Below are 25,499 nucleotides of genomic sequence, written 5' to 3' on the forward strand. Positions count from 1 at the left end.
GTCAGTAATGTTGGAATTAGAAGTTAGTAGCTTCCTGCATGGAATGCTGCTCAATGCTATGTGGCAGCCTGAATGGGAGGGGATTTGGGGGGAGAATGCATACATGTATATATATGGCTAAGTCCCCTTCACTGTTTACCTGAAACTATCACAACATTGTTAATTGGCTATACCCCAAATCAAAATTTAAAAAAAAATTTTTTTTAAGTAGTTAGTAGCTTCCTAGAGATTTTCAGAAGGAAATAAGAGGTAAATGATTATCACATAGATTTGTGTGAATAAACTAAGGATGCCAAGTGCTTCTATCTCTAATTGATGGTGGTATGTTATAAACATACACACATGCAAACGCGTGTGTGCTTAGTGGCTCAGTCATGTGCGACTCTTTGTGACTGCATGGACTATAGCTTGCCAGGCTCCTCTATCCATGGGGATTCTCCAGGCAAGAATACTGGAGTGTGTTTCCATGCCCTTCTCCAGGGGATCTTTCCAACCCAGGGATCAAACCCAGGTCTCCCACGTTGCAGGCACATGTATGAGCTCTAACTCTGTTATTATGCTCTTTTGGAGTGTTTTTCTCTGTGATTTAGAGTTCCTGTTAATTTAGTTTGTGCAGCAGTTGAGTGCTTATGCTGTGCCTAAATCGCACTACATGCCAAGGAAGATAAAATTATAAAAAGACACTTGAATGGCATACATGGAACCCCAGAATGTCAGAGCTGAGGGAGACTGTTTCATCCAGAGTCCAGCCCTGTCATCCGTCACTTTGCAGACAGGACACAGAGGTGCTGAAGTGTCCTTCTTGCCTGGGCCCATAGCAGTTGCGTTGGTAGAATCAGGACCTGCCCCAGCGGACTCAGTTCTCGTCCAGTGCTATCTTCAGTGTGAGCACCGCCTGGGCTCTCTGGTCTCATTTATCTTCGTCTTCAGCTTCAGTGGACTTTATGGGGGCTTCTGTCTCTGCGTATTCCAGGCCTGGGAGCAGATCCAGACAGTTGGTCCCTGGTCCAGGTGATGAAGAATTTAAACCGAGGTCTTCTCATCCTTGTAGCAAAACAGACATGGATTTGTGCTGTTTATCTCCATGCGTGCCCCTTGGTCCAACAGGAAAGACAGAGAACATGGGCTGGAAGTCGGAGGTTCAGGGTTCAGGGTGCAGACACTCTCGGGGGAGCATCTGAGAACAGGGGAACTCTCAGTGGTGTGAGGGCTGCAGAGAGTGGGGGCCACTGCAGAGGAAGGCCATGAGGAGCGTGGACGAGGACAGAGAACGTGCTGCAAACACACCCTCCGTAGGGTCAGCGTCACAATGAATTGCTTCAAGAATCTTAACATAAAATGTGCCGTTTACAAAATAGTACCCTGTGTGGATTTAAAAGTATCAGAGTAAGATTCTTCGGCAACCTGGACTTGTTTTTCTCCCATGCCTAGTCCTTCACATTGCTGTTGTTTAGTCACTAAGTCATCTCCAACTCTTTGGCCACCCCGTGGACTGTAGCCTGCCAGGATCCTCTGTCCATGTGATTTCCCAGACAAGAATACTGGAGTGGGTTGCCATTTCCTTCTCCAGGGGATCATCCCGACCAGGATCAAATCTCCTATACTGCAAGAGGATTCTTTATGGCTAAACCACCAAGGAAGCCCATGCATGCATGCATACTGGGTCGCTTCAGTTGTGTCCGACTCTTTGCAACCCCAGGGACTGTAGTTTACCAGGATACTTTGACCATGGGATTTTTCAGGCAAGAATACTGGTGGGTTACCATGCCTGCTAGTGGATCTTCCCAACCCAGGGACTGAACCTCTGTCTCTTGCATTGCAGGTGGATTCTTTATCACTGAGCCACCAGGGAAGCCTAGAGAAGCCCATAGTCAGAGCTTAGTTTGAATGCCATCTTGAATAATCAGTATTCATGTATTTGTTAGATTTTTTAAGTGAGTTGAGCCAATCAGTGCCTAATTATGGTTAAACTCTTTGTACTCATGTTCCTGGCTAAATCCCTTCCAGCAGACAGCTTGCTACTTCCTTGAAGGGCTAATGAGCAGAAACGAGGGCCCCTGTGGAGCTCAGCCTCCCCCTGTTCACTGCTTGGAGTTTAGCTCAGGCCCACAGGGGCCACCGCAACCAGCTGCTCACCAGCTCCACTTTGCAGACTGCACACTTGGGTCCTGACCCCATTCAGGAAAGGGCTCTTGGCTGGAATCCCCTGCAGGCCCCTCAGCTGCCAGAAAATGGAGCATCTTGGTGAATTACGGGCCAGGCTTCACAGTTCAATGAACTTATTTTCTTTATTCTTATTCTTTTAAATTTTCTCCTATTCTTTTAAAACCATCACAATATACCATGTATATTTAGGGGCTCCCACTACCTTTCTCTTATTATGAAAAGCATTTCTTTGAAATGAGCAAAAAGTAAAGTTCACAAATAGGACTTTTAAATTGCTTTTAGCTTTATTAGCTTTCAAAGATAATTAAAGTAAACAATGAGGGATCATTTTAACTGTACTATTACATTGGTAAAGGTTTTTAAACAATAATACGTAATACTGAAGTTGTGATAGCACCAGCCTCCCCATTCATTGAGGAGGGTGGTGATAAGGCATTGTCCTTTTGTAAGCTCTGGGGCAGTGTATTTCATTGCCTTTGAGATATCCCTACGCTATGACCAAGGTAGATTCCTAGGAGTGTATCTAGAGGAAATGATCTGTAAAAATGTGGAAAAGCATTTGACCGCATGCATTATAATTATGAATCATTGCAGGCAGCTCACTGCTCAGTGGGAAGGATGAGTTTAAACAGTCTATGGTAGGTCTGCCCATGGACTGGTGTGTGGTGGCTATTAAAACTGATAATCATTAAGCTTTGTATAAATTTGATATAATGTTTACAAAAAGGAGGATAAGCAGTTGTGCCTGCTCTAATTACAGCTATGTGAAAGTACATGTATGTGTTCTTTCCGCCAATTTTTATTAAGTACTTGTGTCAGGCTTTGTGCCGAGCTAGGCTAAGAGTCGGACAAGACTGAGTGACTTCACTTTCACTTTTCACTTTCATGCACTGGAGAAGGAAATGGCAACCCACTCCAGTGTTCTTGCCTGGAGAGTCCCAGGGACGGGGGAGCCTGGTGGGCTGCCATCTATGGGGTCGCATAGAGTCGGACACGACTGAAGTAACTTAGCAACAGCTGCAGGAGACCCATACAGCTGCTACCAAGACTATTATCTTTCCTGTCTACCTGTGACTCATGTCAGTGTTGAGGAAAACAGTAGCAGTTACACTCATTTCTCTACCTCAGAAATTCTGAAATATCTTGTCTCATTGTGAAATGGTAGCCTAGTGAGGAAATGTGTCTCGGAGTGGATGGCACACCCTGCCCAGGAAGGCATAGTGGTCAAGGTCTGCAGGGAGGGTCCTTCACGTGGTAAGAGGCCAGTCAGATGTTAGATGAGACTGCATCCCATTGGCACAGAAACAGCATCCCTTGGGTTATCTTTCTGTGATTTATGGCTTGATCCCATATTGGTTATTCTAAGGAGATTATCTGGTTCATGGAATACCCGTGACCCCATTCTTCACTCCTTTCTTTCTAGCATCTTTTTCTTCCCTGGTAATGCGAGACATCTTTAGGTCTCCTGAAATCTGAAATGTGTTGCTACTTGTCCTACTTTTCTCTTTGCTGCTGTTCTATTTCTCTTCTTTGATGTACTCATAGTCATCTGTGTGTGTGTATGTGCGCGTGCGTGTGTGTGTGCGCGCGCGCGCGTGTGTGTGTGTGTGTGTGTGTGTGTGTGTTGCACCCTGCAGAATGTGGGATCTTAATTCCATGACCGGGGATTGAACCTATGCTCCTTGCATTGGAAGTGCAGAGTCTTAACCACTGGGCCTCCAGGGAAGTTCTGTACTCATAGTTATCCTGAATGTAAATTCCCACCGTGCACAACCAGCCTCTGTCCGCTTTGAGCTGTCCTTAACCCTTAAGAGCCTAGCCCCTATCCCAGTTAATCTAATAAATCATGGTTTACTCTTACCAACTTCTAACCCAAAGTATTTTTACTAAAAATGTTTTTTGCTTTCTATTAAAAATTATTGTGAGATAATTTTATATTTACTTAAAAATTATATATGCAATTACCCATTTTTTGGCATATGTACCTATTTAGGTTTCTATCAGTTCAATTGCTCAGTTGTGTCCGACTCTTTGTGACCCCATGGATTGCAGCATGCCAGGCTTCCCTGTTCATCACCAACTCCCAGAGCTTGCTCGGACTCATGTCCATCGAGTCAGTGATGCCATCCAACCATCTTATCCTCTGTCGTCCCCTTCTCCTCCTGCCTTCAATCTTTCCCAGCATCAGGGTCTTTTCTAACGAGTCAGTTCTGTTTCTATAATGCATAAATAATGATTTTGTGTTAAAAATATTTTAAAAAGTTTTGCAGCCATTTCGATACAGTGCTGTGGATTTAGGAGTGGGTAAAGGAAGGAAATCATTCCTAGAGCTTGTCTTATCCAGGTGAGCTGCATGAACTGGGGAGCCTGAATCAACTGCTGTCTTTTACCTGCGATGGTTGTTCTTGGGGACACTCTCCTTGATGGTTCCATTTCTTTGTCTTCATACTAACATCTTCATTACTTCTTAGCCTCCTGATAGATTCTGGATTTACAGAGCAAAAGAAGAAAAATCATATAATAGCTATATGGAATGCAAACTTAGGCGAGGGCCAAAACAAGGCCTATAACAAGAGCAGAAGGATCATTTCATTCATGCTTGAAAGTCAAGGGGGCCTTGAAAAATCAACCCTCTCCATGCTTTGCTAAGGATCAGTTTATCATCAACTAAAGAGAATTTTGCTGGCCTCATCTGTGGTGTCACTTGCTTTCAGCCTGACAAAGTGTTTTTGGTATTTCTTCTCAGGAAGTTCTGCCAGGAACAAATTCTCATAGTTTTTTGGTTTGTTTTTAGTGTGGGAGTGTATTTCATCTTCATTTTGCAAAGTTTTTTTTCTTGATATAAGATTCTTCATTATCAGCACTTCGAATATGTCATTCTGCTGCCTTCTGACCTTCATTGTTTCTGATGAAAAATTAGCTGCTAATCTTGTTAGAAACAGGTAGATTTTGAAAGCTGGCTATATTCCTGAGCACCATGTTTTAATGAAGGGGCTTCCCAGGTGGCACAAGTGATAAAGAATCCACCTACCAATTCAGGAGAGATAGGAGTTGTGGGTTCAATCTCTGGTCAGAAAGATCCCCTAGAGAAGAAAATGGCAACCTTCTTATTCTTGCCTGGAAAATCCCATGGACAGAGGAGCCCGGCAGGTTACAGTACATGGGGTTGCAGAGAATCAGACACGACCGAGCCCATACGTGCCACATTTTATTTGGGATGGGGTTACAAGTGGCTCATACTTCCTCAGTGTTCCAAAGCTCGTTCAACTTTAGTGACACACTTTCATTTGTTTGAGGAGACTTCTAAGGCATTATCTACATAAAGTCCAGCAAAACTTTTCATTTGGTTTTGGCAAAGACAGAAATGAAAGTACAGTGCATTATGATATTCTAATAAGACCAGAGACTTCGTAGTAAGAAATATTTGAGCTTGATTCTCAAATTATAGGTTATGAAATCAATTGAGTAAGTTATAGCCATCATTTGTTTCACTATATGTATATGGATGGATGGATGGATGAGTGGGTAGATAGATGAATAAATAGATAGAAGGATGTATGGATAGGTAGATACAGGTATATACATACATAGTTGGCAGGAAGACAGATAGCATTATATTGGATTGCCATGTAAAATTTTATTTATTGCTATGAGTCATGGTCAGAAATACTTGAAAACTGCTGTTCTAAACCATTTTTTTGGCTTGAAAGAGGGGAAGATAGCCTGCTCTAGGATTTTTTTTCCAGCACTGGAAAGGCTCTGCTTACGCTCGGGTATATCCTATGCACTTTTCCCTCCTGCCTCATGAGTCTCTTAACTCTTTTTTGCTTTTCAACAGTAAGAAAATATGCCAACTCATTGCATCCCCCTCAAAATTGTTGCATGTAGCCATCATCTTATACAAACACTCACATAGCCATGATGACAGGATTTATATGCAATTTCCTATTTTATTTGGCCCACCCTCAAATGCTTCTGTTATCAGAAGCATGCTGAGAAATGCTAACAATGAGTTGGTACTGAGAGAACTTTCAATTCACTGTTTTAGAGAATTCTGAGATGTTTTGTGAATGATTCATTCATTCACTTCTTGAGAGCATGACTTTGATTCAGCAAAGTGTAGGCCAGTTGGGAATTTTAAATGAAACAGAAGGGCAGGCAAGTGAAACTCTTTGGTTCAGTTGCTAAAAAGATTTATGCTGGATGTTCTCAGTAGGTAAAATCATCCTGATTGAGTTGGTCATTAAGGCCAGCTTTGCCAGAATTAATTCAGTGGAGAGATCTATCAAATTGTTAACTACCCACTTAGAATGAGTACTTCCTACAGTTGATAAAATATTTTTTGTGAACCTTTGGAAGACATTGAAATGGTGAGTTTGGACCTTAACCAGACTCCACAAACTTCTGGGAAAGCATCCAGCCCACCTTTAGAGATGTTGATCTATCTTTGTAGAAATTCAGAACATACAGATATCCCTTATGAGAATAATCCAAGACCCTTTTCTAGATTCTAGACTCGTTTCCTCACCACACTCAGTGGTGAGTTTCTTCTCTTGCCCTAGGTCTGTCCCCACTAACCTTTGTCCATGAAATGCAGGCTTATTTTCATATGCAGAATTTATTAGGCTGGAAGAAGACAGCCAGAGGAAACAAAGCAGCTCCCCATGTATGAGTTACTCTAAAAGTACCTGCCCTCCTGGGCACTGGTTAGTGGCTTCCTACACAAGTGATCAGTCACCAGAGTTCAGTGGTCTGTAGAAACACTACTGGGTCACAGAGCATCTTCCTGATACGTCCCGCTGGACCCAGAGGGACCAGAGTACTCAGGACTGAAACAAAGTCCCCACCATTTATAAGCTGAAGGGCTGAACCTGGAAGGGAAGGTAACAATTTCTGGGGTTTTGCCTGAATTCCCACATTTGCACCAGCTCTGAGGCTGAGTGGGGGTGGGGGTGCTAGAGCCTTCCCTCCTGCTTTTTTTTAATTATGAAATCATGAGACAGTAATTTTACATTACTGCTGATCTTCTCTATCAGACGTGCTTTGTCTCACTCCCTCTTTCCATCTGGCTGAAACCTCTAGTTAGAAAATAAATTGCTGTGTATTGATTGTTCATTTTCTTCCTCATCACCCAGACATCCTTGTTATACACTTAGCTTGCTTGGCTGTATTTGTGAACAAGAGAAGAAGTAACACTTATTTTTAGCCTTCATGTTAAGATGTGGCAGGGACATTTTTATATGTCGTTTTGGTGCTTAATTTATTTAGTAACAGCACTTAATCACCTTTTATTTATGAAGAGAAAAGTGTATGTGTGTGCACTTACACATGTACTGTATTGATAAAGTTCAAGCCAATTTTAATTGATATTTATAGTATGACTTTCTGGAAAAGTGAAATTTCTAAAAACTGTGAATGTGGAGAGAAAAGTTAAAACATATGCAATTACTACCTGGTCTCTGTAATTTTTGTCTCAGTCCTTCATTTGTATGGTTACCAGAGTAACCCTCCTGAAATGCAAGTTTGACCCTTTTACTGCCCTCCTTGTAGTTGCTTCATCTGGAAGCCGAGTAGCTTCCAAATCCATTCATGGACGTGGACTTGGATCCTGGCTCAGCCATTTGCCCTATGGGTGATCTTAACCCCTCTAGCGCTATATCCCTCCTCCCTTGAGCAAGGATACGCCTCCCTTGCAGAGCCATGGTATGGTCGCATCCCATGATGTGTGTGAAGAGCCAGCAGTGGTGCTTGGCATGTGGCAAGCTTGCCAGTAAAGGCATCCACCGTCCTGCCTGCAGGGCACAGTCCTGGCATCCACGTGGCCCCCGTCTGGGTGCAGCTTGATCTCTGTGACACTCCTCTCTGTCTTGATAGCTGTCACTCCACCCACTTCCAGTAATTTGAAGGGAGCCTGAAAAGCCTGTGAAAGTTACATCAGGCAGTTTGGCTAATTTTAATTTCCTTTGGCCAAAAACATGATGAGAAAGGAAGTTAACTGAAAGATAGTTTGGGGGTCTGTCTCTCCATTCCTCCCGTTAGCACAGAAAATTGAGAATCAAGGAGTCTCAGAACATTCTCCAAGATGGGACGCTGTTTCATGAACTTCCGCCTATAGTTCTTGCTGCCGTAAAGTGTCTGGGAGTGAAAAATTGCAGGTCTTTCTATCCCTGGCTGCCCACACAGAAAAGAACAATCAAATCTATGTGGTTTGCCCTGAAATAAAATAGGAAATATGCAGGCTTTAGTGTCTAGGATTTGGCATAATGCAAATCAAAATAAAATAAGTCGTGAATCTGTAATACTTTCACCCACAGCTTGCAAGTCTTTATGACTATTGCTCTTGAGGATGGGAGGCTGCATAAACACCATTTAGAATGTAGCTGGAGGCTGGCATTTTATAAGAGAAATGGCCACCGGAGCAGTCTCCCTGAGGGTCCATAAGTCCTAATTCTGTTTAATGTGACAGTTCCTAAATAACTCTGCGTTCTTCACAGAAACACATATAAGAAGTGCTGGAGCCTTGCCGTAGAATGAGTCTGAGAGAGATCTAGTCTTTAGTGTTTGTGGATTGAGAAAATGTATCCTTGGGGTTTTAAAAAATATGTAGGTGTTCGTGTGGGAGATTAGGGATGGGGTACTAATGTAAAGTGCCAGCTTTGTTCTGCTCCTCCATGATTTTCTTCGGATTTAAATACCGAGGTAGTTGTTTCCCACCCTTTTATGTTGTCTTTCTCCCCCTCTGCCCCTACCCTTTCTCTTGCTAATGAATACAAATGCTGTTAGTAATCAGTTGTGCTGTGGGATGGTTTGTTGGTGCTTAGAAACCGTCCTTCCCCCATCTATACCCATCTTATTCTTTGAGCCTATTCACTTGAAAATGTCAAAGAGGAAAGAAGACTCGAGAAAAGAAAGAACTGTGGTTGGCTAAGTCACCATGGTTTGTCTTAGGAAATGTTAACATCTGCTTGATGAAGATGCCTTTTTGCTTTACAAGTAAAATGTTGTAATATATATGGTTGATGTTTCCTGTTGAATTTTTGGTTCAGTGTGTCAGTAGGAAGTACCAGCTGCAACTCTGTGCCAGCCACCTTCATGGTTGGCGTGTTTCTCTAGCCACGTAAAAACATTAGGGTCTGTGGAATGGCATATTGGGTGCAAGCCACGGCATGACCATCCCAGGGCTTCTGCTCTGACATGGGGTACATAACTCTGCCTGCAGTTCTCTTGCACGCTTCTAAAATAGCCACAAAAATTCTCTAAAACTCTGCTATTTTCAGAACTGCTTCCACTTAGAATAATTAGTTTCAATCATTACTCACAAGTGTGGTGTCCAATTTGGGACAGAGGACTTATTTTATTTGCCCTAAAACTGTCTTTTTATTTTACCTTTTTTTAAGCTTCAGCGAGGCTTCTATAGTCCAAGAATTACCAGGCTGTGCAGGTCTCTCCCACGTGCGTTATAACCACGTGGAGAGAAGGCTGGGGTAAGCCTGTCTAGAGGCAACCTCCCCAGTGCAGTATTCCTGCTCCCCTACTCCCCACCTGATCCAGGGACAGCCCAACATCACAGCTGTACCTAGGACAGCACATGGCATTTGTTGAATGAGAGAATGGTTCCTCTGCTTTATCTTAGACATCTAGTCCATTGCTGAAGTTACTTTTTAAATTATTGACATAAACCATAAAATTAATCAAGAGTCCACTTGAAAGTGAACAATTCATTGACATTTAGTAGCTTCACAACTCTGTGCAGCTGCCGCCTCGGTGTAGTTCCAAGACATTTTCATCATCTAGAAAAAAATGACTGGTCCCTAGGAGAGGTCAGTCCACCTCCCTCCCTCCCCTGGGCACCTGGGGATCACCAGTCTGCTTTTGTCTCTATGAGTTTGCCTGTTCTGGACATTTCATACAGTATTTGGCCTTTGGATCTGTTTACTTTCCCTCGTATGTTTTCGAGGCTCATTCACGAGGTAGCAGGTATCATTTAGGGGGTAGTTCAGTACTGTTTCAACATATGGAAATAGCACACTTGTTTATCTGTCCATCAAGTGGTGGGCACTTGAGTCGCTTCTGTCTTTAGCTCTGTGAGTAGCGCTGCAATGAACATTCACATACCTGTGTTTGTTTTCAATCCTTTGATCCTAGTTGTGCTATCTTCTAGTTATCTCTCTGATTTGTCCACTGCTTTCCCATTTGCTGGGCTTTTCTGGTAGCTCAGCTGGTAAAGAATCCGCCTATAATTCAGGAGACCCTGGTTCGATTCCTGGGCTGGGAAGATCCTCTGGAGAAGAGATAGTCTACCCACTCCAGTATTCTTGGGCTTCCCTGGTGGCTCAGCTGGTAAAGAATCCGCCTGCAATGCAGAAGACCTGGGTTGGGAAGATCCCCGGGAGAAGGGAACCCACTCCAGTATTCTGGCCTGGAGAATTCCATGGACAGAGGAACCTGGCAGCAACAATCCTATGGGGTCGCAAATAGTCAGATACGACTGAGCCCCCTTTCACTTTCACTTTTCTCCTGCTGTCAGGCCACCTTCGTCTCTTGCTGCACTACTTACCTGGTCTGGCCCTTCTCCAGCCTGACTCTAGACTGCAGCCCTATGTCCTTTTCAAATGCAGATCTGTCCTTCATGCCCTTCATTGATTTTAGGAGTGCTCATAGGGTAGGGAGGAAACTCCTTTCATTCCACAGGGTCCCTGCCGTGGCCAGGTGTCTAACGATTCCTTTCAGCTCATCTCAGCCATTCTGCCCCTCCCCACCTGGGCTGCAGACACACTGATCTTTCTGTGCTGTAAACTCTCCCTGCTCTGCCCCACCACAGGCCCTTGGCACATGCTACCCCTGTTGCCTAGAATGCTCGCCTCTCCTTTTTGCCTAATTAATGCCTTCTCATCCTGGAATTCCCAGCACAAGCCTCACCTCTTCAGAGAAACCTTCCCTGACTCAGTCAAACTCACCTCCACCCACACTGCTAGCATCATGGAGGCCCACAGGCTCTTAACCATTTCTCTGCAGCACAAGATCTAGCTGCATTTTTACATTTGGATGATTATTTGATTCATAACTGCCTACAGAGACAGAAGGCAACTGTACATGCAGAACTTGGGTTCTGGAGCCAGACGACCTGGATTCAGATGCTGGCTCTGTCCCTATTGGCTGTGTGACCTTGGGCAAGCTGGTTAACCTCTCTGTGCCTGTGTTTTCTCATCCATCAAACAGGGTCATAATAATGCCTACCTTAGAAGGCTGTTGCAAGAATGAAATAAATTCATATGGATTACATATCTGGCCCTGAAATAATCTAAATAAAACTATAATATAACTTTTAAAAATAATTTAAAAATTTTTTAATTAAAAAAATAAATAGCTGTACCTACACTGCTATCCCCACACCCTCATCGCCAGACTGTAAGCTCTGAGGGGCAGGGAACCACAACGCTTTTGCTCCTATTATAGCTCCAGAGCCTACCTCAAGATACCCATGTACTTAGTGCTAGTTACATTTTTATTGAATGATTGGATGAATCCATTCTCTTCTTTCCCAGAGATGAACATTAACACTACGGTGTCCCATCTCTCCTTCTGTTTCTGAGTTTGGGTGGCTCTAGCTTCTGGCGTGCAGTGTGGCGGCGCTTGGCCACAACCCCTCCTCCTGCCCACATCCCCAGCTAGTGTGTTTGGGGAATGGTGCTGCCGCGTGCGGAGAGTCAAGGCTGAGGATCCCGTCTGTGTTGTACTGAGGGAGGGCCCAGTCTGTATGACCACCGCAGAAACAGACGGGACTTGCTGTATGCCAAGCCCTGTGCACCCCGTTTTAGAAATATCTGACTCATGAGGCCGGAGTGATTTCTGTCCCCTTGTAATAGACGAGGAAACTGAGGCCTGATCAAGGGGGCCATTTGCCAAGTCAAAACTCTTGGTAAGTGGCAGAGCCAAAGTTTAGGTCCTGCCAGCCTTTCTCCAGAGTCTGTGTTCTTCAGACTTTCACCCTTAACTAATGAACGTGACCCACTTAAACACTGAGAATGTGGGAAGGACTCCTCCACTGAAGGAGTTGGGGGTGCTGTCCTGAGTCTGGACAGTTTTGTTAAAGGCCCCACAATGAACAGTGGACATTCGTGGAATTCTGGCTTGTGATCTGCTGGCCCTGTGTACCTGAGGGTCCTAACAGGTTGATGTCAGGACAGATCTTTAAAGAGACATTAAAACAAGGCTAGAGGGGAAAAAATAAAGGTGAGAATGGTTTATCTGCAGATGAAAGAAACTACCTAGGAAAACTCCCACCTCTTCTGTCAATCAGAGATGTAAGAAACAGTCTATTGCTTCCTTTCTGACCGCACATTTCGGAGGCTTAATGTCTGTGGTCCTTCACTCCCTAGGCCCCTGAGCTGCCATCTGTTTATCACAAGTATGTACATGAAAAAAATAAAGCCTCCTGGTTTACTTTCAAAAACAAAGACATTATGATTTTAAACTAACTTACTTGGAATCTTTTTTAGACATGTGGATATAAGCATTGTGAGCACGTAGGGTAGAATGAGGAGCTTCCTGGGTAGCTCAGCTGGTAAAGAATCCACCTGCAATGGAGGAGACCTTGGTTCCATTCCTCGGTTGGGAAGTTCCCCTGGAGAAGCAATAGGCTACCCACTCCAGTATTCTTAGGCTTTCCTAGTGGCTCAGATGGTAAAGAATCTGCCTGCAATGTGGAGACCTGGGTTCAATCCCTGGAGGAGGGCATGGTTACCCACTCTAGTATTCTTGCCTGTAAAATCCCCATGGACAGAAGAGCCTGGCAGGCTACAGTCTGGGGTTGCAGAGTCAGATACTACTGAGCGACTAAGTACAGCACAGGGTAGAATGGTAAGGTTTTATTGCTACCATAGTAGGTGATTTTAGGTTGTTTATAATGAAATGAAATGAAACGAGCCCCTAAATAGCAGAAATTCCTCCCAGCCCATGAAACATCCACCACTAGGGGCTTAGCACACTGTGTCCACATGACAGTGTGTTAGATGGTGCATGAAGAGAGTTTGAAAGAGTTTGTAGTACTGTGGCACCATTAGAACAAAACCGTGTGTGTCTGTATGAATAATCAGCTATGCACATATTAATTAAACGCATAGGAAATATCCTAGAAGGGAATCCACCAAAAGTATTAGCAGTCGTTGTCTCTGCACAGTGATATTCTGCTTAAATTTTTCTTTGTATCTCTAATTTACAAATTGTCCTATAACGAGCTTGTGTTTGCTGATACCAGAGCATAAACCTCAATTTAAAGAGAAGGAGGGGAAAAAGCCACTGAATTACTGATACAGTCTTAACTCCCATCTCAGATTAAGAGTCTTAGCATCCAAAGAGCTTTAGAGAAGAAAAGAAGCTTTGGAAGCTTCCCTGAAGGGTGGAAACAAGGGGTGATGAGGTGATGACAAGCCCCGTGCCTCTCACTCCCCATCCTAACCTGCCTTCATCTCCAAGAATCTTCAGCTTTCTCTTAGTCTTCATTTTATAATTGCCCTTGCAAAAAAAAAAAAAAAAATCTAACTGCCTTGCAAAGTACCCTTCCTCCCCCTGTGCTTATTTGTAACCGCCTTATTCAGGAAACATATGCTGAGGAGCTCCTGGGATCATGGAGGAGAGGCTACCAGAACCAGCAGCCACTCTGTGACAGGAGGGCGTGTGGATATCCCTCCCTTTGACTCTGAAGAAGCAGCTGGTGATGAACTGGTTATGGAGGCGGAGGGAATGCGTCCTTGTTTGCGTTGTGTCTTCCTCAGCATGATAGGAGTGTTTAAACAAGGATGAACAGTCCTCCAGAATCCTTTCGGGTCCCTAGGAAGAGCATGTTTATGGCGCTGACTGAGCAGGGGCTCGCGGGCCAAGTGATGCGAGGGCGGTAAGCCCACTGCTTCTCTGGGTGGATGGAGAAGAGCGGGCCTGAGCCTTTAGGGCAGGGGCTGCCCCACAAAGCTCTGAACGCTTGGCTGTGTGTCCTGCTGGTCCCTGGCCCCTACCAGGAGGAAGGCTGTAGTTCTGATGTGTTGACCTCCTCGGGAGGGCGGTGTCCCCAGGTAACCTGGGGCATCGGTGAGGAAGCGGACAGTAGTGGTGTGGTGGTGGTGGTGTGGCTTTTAGTTCCAGAGAATCCCAAATTTGGAACACACGTGGTGCATAAACACTCACATCATCTCACAGGGCAGTTGGTCTAATTTGTGTTTTCTGAGACTTCGCTCCTAGGTGAAGTGCACTTGAGCCTTCGAGTTGGCTATGCTGGACTTTATCCCACTCGCCGGCAGTGGGTGACCTTGCTGTGGTCCCTCTCTAAGCCCTGCTTTCCTCACGTGTCAGATGAGAGCATTATTAACTGCCTCGCAGGATTGTCATTGGGATCAGATGTGATAATGTGTGAACAGTGCCTAATCGCTGCGCTTAATAAATGCTGGTCTTCATCCCTCCCCCGCCCTTTCTCGGCCTCTGGCTCTCCTTTTCACAGGACTCAAAGCCAACTGGTCGGGAATTACTGGCCACCTATGTTTTCTTACAACTAATGGATGTGTCCAGACTTAAACCTATTAGAATGACTGCCTAGGAAACGTAAGCTCTTAGTTAGGCAGTTTAGCAAGGAGCCTCCACGTAGGACTCAGGGCACATTAAGGAGGGCAGATGCTCTTTTTCAAAAGAATGAGATCCGTTCTCTATGTTTGGGAGAGAGCCTTTGGAAAGCTAACGTAATGCGCCGTCAGAGCAGTCAGCTCCTCTATGGAGTTCGTGGGGCGATTACCACAGAGAAAGAGGGAGAAAGGGTTTTAATGTTTCTGAGAACACTGTATTTCCTATCAGTCTTACAGTTCTCTTCCCGCACCTTCCGCTTTGCCTCTCCTCCTAGCGTTCTAGAACCATGCAGTGTTAGAACTTGAAGTGCCCTTCCAAAGCGACAAGGAAACGAGCCCAGTTCTTTCTTTCAATATTTGAACGTGGTTGTTGTTCAGTGAGCCCCCAGGGGCAGAGGGATGGCCACGCTCCCTCCACAGACACCTGGGCCCTTGGGAAAGGCTCCCGGACGCACCCGGTGCGGCAGCAGTGTTGGGTGAGGGGCTCCGAGCAATCCTGGGGGGCCCAAACTCATGGCTGTCTGGTATACCTTACACCTGTCTCCCCTCTGGCGTACATGCCTGAGTCTGCGTTTGAGCAGAGGTGACTACACCTCGTCACGGCTCTGTGGGAATGATCTCTTTTCTTCCATACAGATTGGGAAAGAGGAGGAGAGACAGACTCTTTGCCCTGGCTCTGTGTCCATGTTACATTTTGTGTGTGTGCCCTGCTCTGGGGAGAGGAGGCCAGGGCCTTTAAGATGGTTAAGAACGCTTAAGGCACTTAGCACTTATTAGGACAGAGCAATAAGTGAGCGCATCGCTGCCCCATAGGCCATATGGCCTTGCAAAGTGTCAACATCTGAAAGTCTAAATATGCCCAGAAAACTTGGTAATTGGCTTATCATTAGAAGGCCAAGCATGATTAATACTTCCCAGGTGGTGCTAGTGGTAAAGAACATGCCTGACAATGCAGGAGACAGACACAGGTTTGATCCCTGGGTCCGGAAGATCCCCCGGAGGAGGAAATGGCAACCCACTCCAGTATTCTTGCCTGGCGGGCTACAGTCCGTGGGGTCACAAAGAGTCGGACATGACTGAAGCAACTTACCATGCATGCAGACGTTGCTTGGCTTTTGCATGGCTTGGTGTTCTTTGAGAGAATACTGATGTTTCCGTGGTTTCACTCTCCACGTGATCACTGACAGATTACCCAGAGATCTTCAGGCTTCTAATGTTGCCCATAACATACATACGCTTGACGATCCTGGCAGAGCTAAGCCCTTGCTTACTATTAACATTTCAACAAGAAATTGTTGTCTGTGTCCTTTGTTCTGTTTCCGATAGTACTTAAATGAGAGAAAGTTGAGTCTCTTGACCTCACCTGGCTTAAGACAGGGCTGTTGGGATTTCCCTGGTGGTCCAGTGGCTAAGACCCCATGCTTCCAATGTAAGGGGGCACAGTTCAGTCCCTCTTTGGGGAACTAGGATCCCACATGCCAAGTGGTGCAACCAAAAACATTTTTTTGTAATTAAAAAACAAATAAGACAGGGCTGCTTTCATCTGTGATGGCCATTCATCCTCTCAAGGCACCTGTGCCTCTTGACCCACACACTATGTTGTGTCCCACGAGCTGCTGCTGAGTGCACAGAGGGAATGGGTGGGGACAAGTGGAAAGCTGGTGGTCAAAGAGACGTCACCTCGAGAATCAGAAGAGCACCCGAAATGGCCAGCTCAGTGAAGCAGCTCCATCTGGAACTTTGGCCCTGCGGATTCCAAATGAAAACATACCCCTACTGCCCATCCAGGAAGCAGGAGAAGGGCGACCATCTGGAGTTTGCTTTGAGAACCTGTCTGTCCTCCTGACATTCTGTCTCCAGCTGACTGTATGGTCAGCACTAGCAGTGCCTCTTTGTAACTAGCTCCCAGAGCCCCGGGTTTCATTTCACCTTAACTGGATGGGGAAGATAAAGGGACCACGGAGCTTGGTGGTGGCTGCACAGGCACTTAGTGAGGTTGGACCCCTTTCCCATTGTTATTTACTGGTCAGGACAAGATGAACCAAGGAGTCTTCATTTCAGGAAGGGAGAGGGGTAGAAGGGATAAACGAAGTCCGAAAGTCCACCAACCAAGAAAGAGTTTGGTGTCAAGCCTTGGAATCTCTTGTCTCTGCAGAGATGAACAGTCAGCTGGTCCAGACAGACCTGATGTGTGCAGCATGTCCTAAGCACAGCCAAAGGAGTCCTGTCTTTTAGGATTTGACATTTCTGAATGCCAGCAACTTGGACGTCTTGTAGATTGGAGTTTAAAGGTCTGACTTAGGCTCCCTGTTGATAAGCTGAAGCAGAGAGTGGGGTGAATTTGGCCTTGACAGTCAAGTTCTGCATCTGAGTAGCCAACTGTGGGGCACATACTAAAGACTGATATTACCCCCTAATTGGTCTGAAGCTCAAGAAACAAGTCCAGCCCATTTGAGGGATTCTTGTAATTTATCCTGGGACAGAAAAGCCTAAGGTGGGATCCCCAGGAGACATGCCTTTACTCATTCATTCAACAAACATCCATTGCACGCCTGTGTATATACGGTGGCTGGGCTCTCTCTGTGCCTTTATCTCACAGGGTGATCTGCAAAGGACTTCGGTCAGATGCTTACACAGGGCAGAGTGGGAGAGCTGAAATGGTATTTATTTGATTTGAACAGTACAAATTGTCTTTCCTGACCACAGGTATTAAAAATGCAAAGACCAAGTTCAAAAACAATAATTATCTATCTTCCTCTGAACTTCTCAAGCTTTAGTTTAAAATTGGAGAACTTGAGAGTGCACAGCTTGGCCAAACCAGATTCCGACTTAGTCAGGGTGGGGTGGGCAAACCTGTGGTCTAAAATGAGAGCTGGTGTAATTCTGCTGAATACAGGTGATGGGTTAGCCCCTGGGACTTTAGAAACACAGGTGGTGGGCAAGGGCCCTGTGTTGAGATTGTGCAGATCTGTGCAGTTACCTGGGAGGCTTTTTTCCAGTCATACCCACCTTGCCCCTTCCATTTCCACCCATTCTGCCCTTGGGAGCCACTTTTGCTTAAAGTATAGTTTCTTTCTTCTGGTGTGTGGGCGAAGCAGAAAATTTGAGAACCAGTTGTTCTTAAAAAAAAAAAAAATTCAACTTCAGGCAGAGTTCAGGTTGAAGGCTCTCAGAGGATGCTTTTGTTTCCCTTTGAAATGTTTGGGAGAAAGAATCTAAGGACTGGTAAAGGCTGGCTGGCCCCACCCCTTGCAGTGTGTCCAGCCCCACATGGTCCACCTGTTCTGACCAGGAGGTGGTGCTTTAGCAGACAGACCTCAGTTCATACCTCCCTCTAAACCCTGTCAGCTGTGGAATCTTGCATTCAACTCACTAATGTTTGGGCCTAACATTTCTGGGCTGCACTTACCTCCTGAATGACTGGCAGTGTGATCTGTTGGTGGGATAATAGGAATGGTGTGGACCAAACGGGGGGTCCCTGGAGCGGGCTCCTCAAAGCTTGCTGAACTTGCACCCTCGGATCCTGTGACAGTGCAGATTCCAGGGCACTGGTGTGGGTGGGCCTGAGAGCTTGCATTTCTAACAGACTCCAAGGTGAGCTTGATGCTACTGGTCCATGGTCCACACACTGAGTAGCAAGGATTTAAAGGTGCTCTCCTCCTCAGATTTGCTGTGAACTGTCAAGCTGGTAATTTTTTCTTGCTCTTTTTTTAAAATTTCATTTTCAATTGTGGCAATTTTTTTTCAGTTCTAGAAATTGAGGAAAATACCTACCTGTTACCTAATGCTGATCATGAAAAATGAGATAGAATGCTTTCAGCCATAAATACTGTTCTTATTGGTCCCTTATTTTATTGTGTATGTGTGTTCAGTTGATCAGTCATGTCTGACTCTTTGCAGCCCCGTGGACTGTAGCCTGCCAGGCTTCTCTGTCCATGGAATTTTTCAGTCAAGAATACTGAAGTGGGTTGCCATTTCTTCCTGCAGGCGATCTTCCCAACCCATGGATTGAACCTAGGTCTCCTGTGTCTCTTGCCTTGCAGGCAGATTTCTTTACCTCTGGGCCACCAGGGAAGCCCCCCTTATATTATTAATTGTCCCCAGTAACATAAGAAATACTGAGAAAGAAGGCAGAGAGAAGGATCATAGTCTACTCTGAGGGCTGAGAGAAACATCAAGGGCAAGGCTTCAGATCTACAAAATACAGGTGACCCTTAAGGTTCAGGAATCATGGTTCCTTGTCTTCCAGAGTTTACCTGTGAGGGAAAGACTTTTAAATATAAAACAAAGAAAAGGAAAATGTATTTCCTTCATTCCATAACACCAGCTTTAAACTTGAATCAGTGTCTCTTGGAAGGGATGTGAAAATGCAGCTTGCCAGGTCTGACTCAGACACTAATTTTGGTAGCATCTTAAGTTCCCAGGTGATACTGATGCTCATGCTTGAACCAGCACAAAGCTTTGTCCCCAGACCCCATCTTTGAGAGAGGCGTGCATGAAAGACAGTGTCTCTCCTGACCTGCGAGGGTCAGGATGAGCTGTCTGACTGCCTGCAGACTGCTCTTCCCAGCACAGCACGGCCTCACAGGCTGGAGCTCTCTAGTAGAGCTGGTTGGCTCATCACCTCAGGGGCTTTTTAAGAGCTAGAGGTTCCTGGGGTGCATCCTCAGATATGCAGGCAAGTAGCCAGGTTCAGGCCTGCCTCTGTGGAGAGCAGTGAGTTACCAGATGGACACTGGAGAGCTGTTCTCCTTTTTAATGCCTCTTGGATTCAGCTCTAATGATCACTCAGCAAGTGAATGATTCCCCAGCAGGAAATTGGACCCTCTGGAAATACATTTCGTTGCTGGATTCCTAGAGTCGATAAATTCTGCATGCATTTTCCAGAGTGCTTCATTTCCTACCCAAGGGTGGCCACCAGCCAGGACCATCTGGCTATGGGGATTCATCCAGGGTGAAGTCCCCCTATTGGGAATAACACCATCCGTGGCAGTGTTGAAAGGGGAATGGATAAAAGTCACTGAGGACCAGATCCCAGAGAGCACCCTTCCCAGGCAAACTCAAAGTCAGATTAAGATCGAAGCAGTTACTTAAACAGCCTCAAGAAGAAATTCCTCCTTTTGTCTCTCGTACCTGGATTTGAGGATGGTGATCGTCTCTGAAATTTCCTGGCTCACCAGCTCATGGTTATAGAGCATCACTGGGCACCGTGCTCTGCCAAGCGGGCTTTCTAAAGGCAACTCGGGGACAGTCCCTGCTCTTGTGGTGTCCACTACCGGGAAGAGGCAGACGCGTAAGCATGTAACTGTAAAAGCAGCATGATTCCTAGAACCGTGTACATCTAGAGTAGCCCTCCCAGGAGGCTCCATCCTCGCCCAGTTTTGTTTCCTCCATAGTGCTTGTCACTAGAGAAATGATTCATCTTCTCTCTTAGAGCTCGAGCAACAGGAGAGCAAAGACCAGACCGTCAGACCCTGGCCTGTCTCAGCTGCTGGATGTGAACTGCCCAGGAAGGGTATGAGAGCAGCTCTCTGCAGCCAAGGCATTCCTGAAGGAGGCTCCCAGCAGACCACTTGCTCTCTGCCCACAACACCTGTATCTGAGGCAGATGCTTAGGGAGGAGTGGCAAATGCAGTGGTTCTCAGATCTTAGCTGGCATCCAAGTCACCAAAGGGCTTGTTAAAACACATTTGCTGGGCCTCACCCTAGAGTTTCTGATCCGGTAGGCCTAGGGTGGGGCCAGAGAGTTTCCTTCAAGTTCCCAGGTGATGCTGATGTTCCTGGGTCCTGGACCACACTTTGAGAACCACAGGGATGGTGTGTCAGCATAGCCACACAGCTTACCCAGTGGACAGATGGGAGGGGACTGAATGACAGAGAGGCAGAGAGACCTCTAACAAGCTATGCCAGTGAGCCAGGTGGGAGAATATGGAGCTCGAAATGGACCATAACAGTGGGACTGGAGAGCAGAAAGAGGGTGCTTCTGACAGACGTGATGCTGCATGTGGCCTGGGGAGCACTAGCCTGTGGGAGGAGAGGGCAGAGTCAGAGTGGCTGGAAAGATGCTCGTGCCAGGAATTGAGATGCGCGTTGGGGAGGGGAACGGCATGTTCTTTGGGACCTGCTGGGTTTGTACTTCTGTGGAAATCTTCTGATGGAAATGTTAAAAAGGAAGTCAAAAAATAATTCAAAACTCAAGAGAGAAATCTGAGCTGCTGGTACAGATTTGGGGGGCATCTGGGGTAGAAGTGTAAGCTGAAGCTGTGGGGCTGAGGTTATCTAAGGGTGGCTCTTTGAGGAGATGGCAGTGATACCTCTGAAAGGAAGCCCAGAGACTGGCTGGTAGGACCAGGCAGAGAAAGGGCTGAGTAGGGTACCCAAGGTGCATGAAGTAAAGGGACAGGAAGTGTCACCCAGAAGGGGCAGTACCAGGTATCAGAGCATCTCAAACACAGCCCGAATCTGACAAATTCTGGAGACCTTTAAAAGAACCAGCCCCAAAAGATGGGGTTGTGTTTGAGGCACGACTTAGAGGAACTGGCCCATGGATTCTGAAACCTGTAGTTTTTCAACTCCTCATTTTATTAATATGTTGTCTGTACGATTTCATTTTGCCTTGATGATAAAGTCACCTTACAGTTCTATATTGGTGAAACACACGTACACAAAAAGAAGCCCACCCTGAAAACACACATGAGGCATAGTAACCACCCATGAGAGGTCTTTCTTCTCAGAGGAAAACCAAGGTGAACAATATGGTGGTGCCTGGTGAAGGGAGGGTCAGTGGGTACTTTTTTTTTTTAAATGAAGTATAATTGATTCACAATATTGTATTAGTCTCAGATGTACAACGTAGTGATCCGGTAATTTTATACGTTATGAAATGACTGCGACATTAAGTCTAGTGACCACCTGTCTCTATTCAAAATTATTTCACAATTATTGACTACCTTCTGGGGGTCTGTTTTTGTGCCTCTAACGGTGGTGGGAAAGTACCATGTATCCATGTTCTTCCCTCTGCATTTGATACTGATCTAGACTCTCCTGGGACCTTAACCACTGATGTTTCAAGGATTAAAAAGATTCTGACAACTGCTTTTGAACTATTTGTGGTGGATTGCTACAAAGAGAATGGTTTGCTCTAAGCTAAAATTCTCCAGGTGATAATTGTATATTTCACTGGTGGACAGTTTGCTTTTTAATTTTCGAGGCTTGTTTTGTCATCCTGGTCTTCCTAAACCCTGGCTTCGGAGGACACAAGGATGAGGTCTGACAAGTGTCTGAATCAAGCTGAGGAGTCAGGATCCTGCACTTTCTGTCTCCGCAGACTGCCTGCAGTAGGAACTGCTTTAGGCGGGAACTCACACCGATGTGTTCTTTGTCTTTACAGTTCTGTGTGGAGCTAAACCAGCCAATCCTGCCCAACATCCGCAAGTGGAAAGGGCCCCGGGGATGCTGGAAGGCCGTTGTTTCAGAGACGCCCTCGACTCAGCTCCAAAAGGTACCCTCATCTGCAGAACGGGGATTTTCTTTCCATTTTCTTTTTTCCAATCACAGACGTTTAAAATCTTTCCTTTGCCAACATCCTTGATGTAATGTTGTATTTCTGCCCATTTTTTAGCTCTTTGCCATTTGTTTCAAAATGCCCTGGTTCTTATTTCCTGTTTGGATCAGGAATGGCCTGCTGCCCAGACGGAAATGGGAGCTGGGGTGTTGGGAGGAGAGGAGAAATCCTGTCTGGAGCCAAGGCAGCAAATGGGGTATTTCTGTCCTTTGTCCTTCTAATCCCTTCTCCACGGTTCCAGCCTCTGCCAAGTTTGTAGACAGCCCATTGTCCATTGACTGAGAACTTCAGATTCACTTAATTCATACATGAAATATTTGCTTTAGTGGTAAGAATTGTACACATGGAAATGATCTGTGGAAACTTTCAGCAGATTTTAATTTTGAATTTTCTCTCATTAGTATTGCCCATGTGGGTTTAGGTAAGTCTCTCTATGTATTTATTTTCACTCCCACACATCATATTCAAGACCAGTTTTTACTCACTTAAAATATTCAACATCAGTAGAGTTTTAGATTTTTTTAAATAGGCTCCTGATAGTTAATTATGAGTGGATTACAAAATTTTCCTATAAATGCAGATGTTACATTTTTATCACTAGGTGTTGGTGCTGTGTTCATGTCAATTGTGTCTGACTCTTCGTGACCCTTGGACTATAGCCCACCAGGCTCCTCTGTCCATGGGATCTTCCTGGCAAGAATACTGGAGTGGGTTGCCATTCCCTTCTCCAAGGGATCTTCCCAACCCAGGGATCAAACCCACGTCTCCTGTGGCTTTGCATTGGGAGGCGGATTCTTTACCACTGAGCCATGTGGGAAGCCCGTTTGTATCTCCAGTATACCATTATAAACACACATGATATAAATACTTATCTGAGTGATATGGAGATCTGGGACTTTTAAATTGTAACATTTACTGGATTAAAAGTATCCAGTCACTTATTGACAATAAGCTTTCTTTTTAGCTCCTACTTTAAAGTGTGCTGTAAATCTTATTTCTCTGGGTTTGGGGTGTAAGTGATTACTGCAGGTGGTAGCCAGGAGGCTGGAAATACAGGATAATGGGAAGGTATCTGGTCTTTACCACTCCAGCCCATGACTGTTCCTTCTCAGTCCACATAGAAATAATACTAATAGGGGACTTCCCTAGTGGTCCAGTGGTTAGAACTCTACACTCTCCCTGCCAGGAGCCCGGATTCAATCCTGGTCGGAGAACTATTTTCCCACAGGCTGCATGGTGCAGCCAAAAGTAAAATAAAAATAAAAAACAGAGTTGGGGTTTCCCTGATGGCTCACTGATAACGAATCTGCCTGCCAATGCAGGAGACGGGGTGCCATCCCTGGTCTGATAAGATCCCGCATGTCGCGGAGCAACTAAGCCCACACCATGACTACTGAGTCTGTGCTCTAGAGCCCAGAAACCACAGCTACTGAACCCACATGCAGCAACTGTTGAAGGCCTCTGGAGCCCTTGCTCTGCAACAAGAGAGGCCACCGCAATGGGAAATCCACGCACTGTAGCTAGAGAGTAGCCCCCACTTGCCACAACTAGAGAAAAGCTGGTGTAGCAATGAAGACCCAGCATAGCCATAAATAAACCTATAAAATAATTTTAAAATATTTTGAATGGGTCAGATGGTAAAGAATCTGCCTACAATGTGGGAGACCCAGGTTCAGTCCCTGGGTTGGGAAGATCCCCTGGAGAAGGACGTGGCTACCCACTCCAGTATTCTTGCCAGGAGAATTCCATGGACAGAGGAGCCTGGTGAGCTATAGTCCTTGGGGTCAAAAAGAGTCAAACACAACTGAGCGACTAACACTTTCACACCTTTTTTTAAAAGGCACTTTACACACATATATATAGGTTCACAGGACTCTTACAGTCCATTTAGCACTATTTATCTGTTCAGCAAATCATTAGAAAAGTTACTGTTTGTCAGGCACCATGCTATATACTAGATGTTCATGGTGAGAAAACTAGACCCAGAAGCCTGGCTTCTTTTCACTCTTTGCAAGCCCAGGACCTTGACTGAGCCTGACAGAGCCTGATGGAGATTTTCAAGTCAGGTAGCCCTGCTCCAGGTTGGGTGTCAAGGCCACTGGGTAACAATGTGTGGCTGCCTCTCAGATCTCTCAGCCTCAACCCCTTCATCTGTAAAATGGGATCAACAGCTCCTCCCTCAACTCAGAGTGGCTATAGAATTTTGAAGGATACTGTGCGTTGAATGCTTGTTTAGCAGACATGGGCCAGTGCCCGGCAGGGTACCCATGAGGTGGCAGGCAGTACTGAGCTGGAAGCTGCTCAGTAACCAAAGCCACCTCTTGGAGTTTTGTATTTGATCCTCAGCATTGCCATTTACCAACTGTGGGGTTTCAGGGAAGTTACTTAACCTCTCTGAGCAGCTGAGTCTTTACATGACAGGTGGGCACGTGAGTGGCCATCCTATGGGATGTGATAATTAAAAAGATAATTCTTTGCCTAGTCTGGGATCTCCCCCACAATGTGCCCCTGCCAAAGAAGAGCCCAGGCACCCCAGCTGTGTGAACCTCTCTGAAATTACTGGTCTGGGAAATTTGTTGTGGGGACTAGGAGGAACATGCTGTGGTTTGGGGATATGCTTTTGTCTCAGGAACAGCCCCTGGGCAGGTCACCCCCAGACCCAGTGTAGAGTTCGCTCCCCAGCTTGAGGCTGAGCACCCCACCAGACAGACCTCTCCGCACACTAACACCTCGTCTTCTCCCACAGGGTGCCGGGTTTGCGGGGTTCCTGTGGGACTCGGCGGCCGGGGTGGAGCTGAGAGATGCCGCCTGGCAGGAGAGCTCGCCCGGCAACGGGCATGGGAAGCCGGTGGGCCCCAGCCCGTACCTCGCAAGGTTCAAGGTATCGCCCCTATTGCCCTGCGGGGCCACTCCTTCTGAAAAGGAGAAAAGCCCACTTTGAACTGTGAGCCAGAGGAGCTCACCTTTTTGCCTTGGTTTTATTCTCTCTCGGGGCTGGGTCAGCACACACACTCCGGGTTCCCTCAGCTGGGGAACTTGTCCAGAGCAGGAAGGAGAGGAATTTGGGGGAGATCGTAGCTCTGGTAACTTTGACTTCTGGGCAAGAAGGAGGTCAAATGGCTGTTTCCCAAACCTGATAAGCAGCAGAATCACCTGGAGAG

The 25,499-nt window shown here is 45.8% G+C and overlaps 1 protein-coding gene across 2 annotated transcripts in view; it reads left to right on the forward strand.

The window, feature by feature from the left end:
• The window catches only part of EEPD1 (endonuclease/exonuclease/phosphatase family domain containing 1), a 122,955-nt gene that overhangs the window by 85,573 nt on the left and 11,883 nt on the right, over nucleotides 1-25,499 (forward strand). For both annotated transcript variants that reach the window (XM_018047149.1, XM_005679190.3), the window contains exons 4-5: nucleotides 22,165-22,275; nucleotides 25,085-25,219. In XM_018047149.1, the coding sequence (XP_017902638.1) occupies nucleotides 22,165-22,275; nucleotides 25,085-25,219 (246 nt within the window). The remainder of the gene's footprint in view (nucleotides 1-22,164; nucleotides 22,276-25,084; nucleotides 25,220-25,499) is intronic.

Source organism: Capra hircus, chromosome 4, assembly GCF_001704415.2.
Source record: "Capra hircus breed San Clemente chromosome 4, ASM170441v1, whole genome shotgun sequence".
Lineage (NCBI taxonomy): Eukaryota > Metazoa > Chordata > Mammalia > Artiodactyla > Bovidae > Capra > Capra hircus.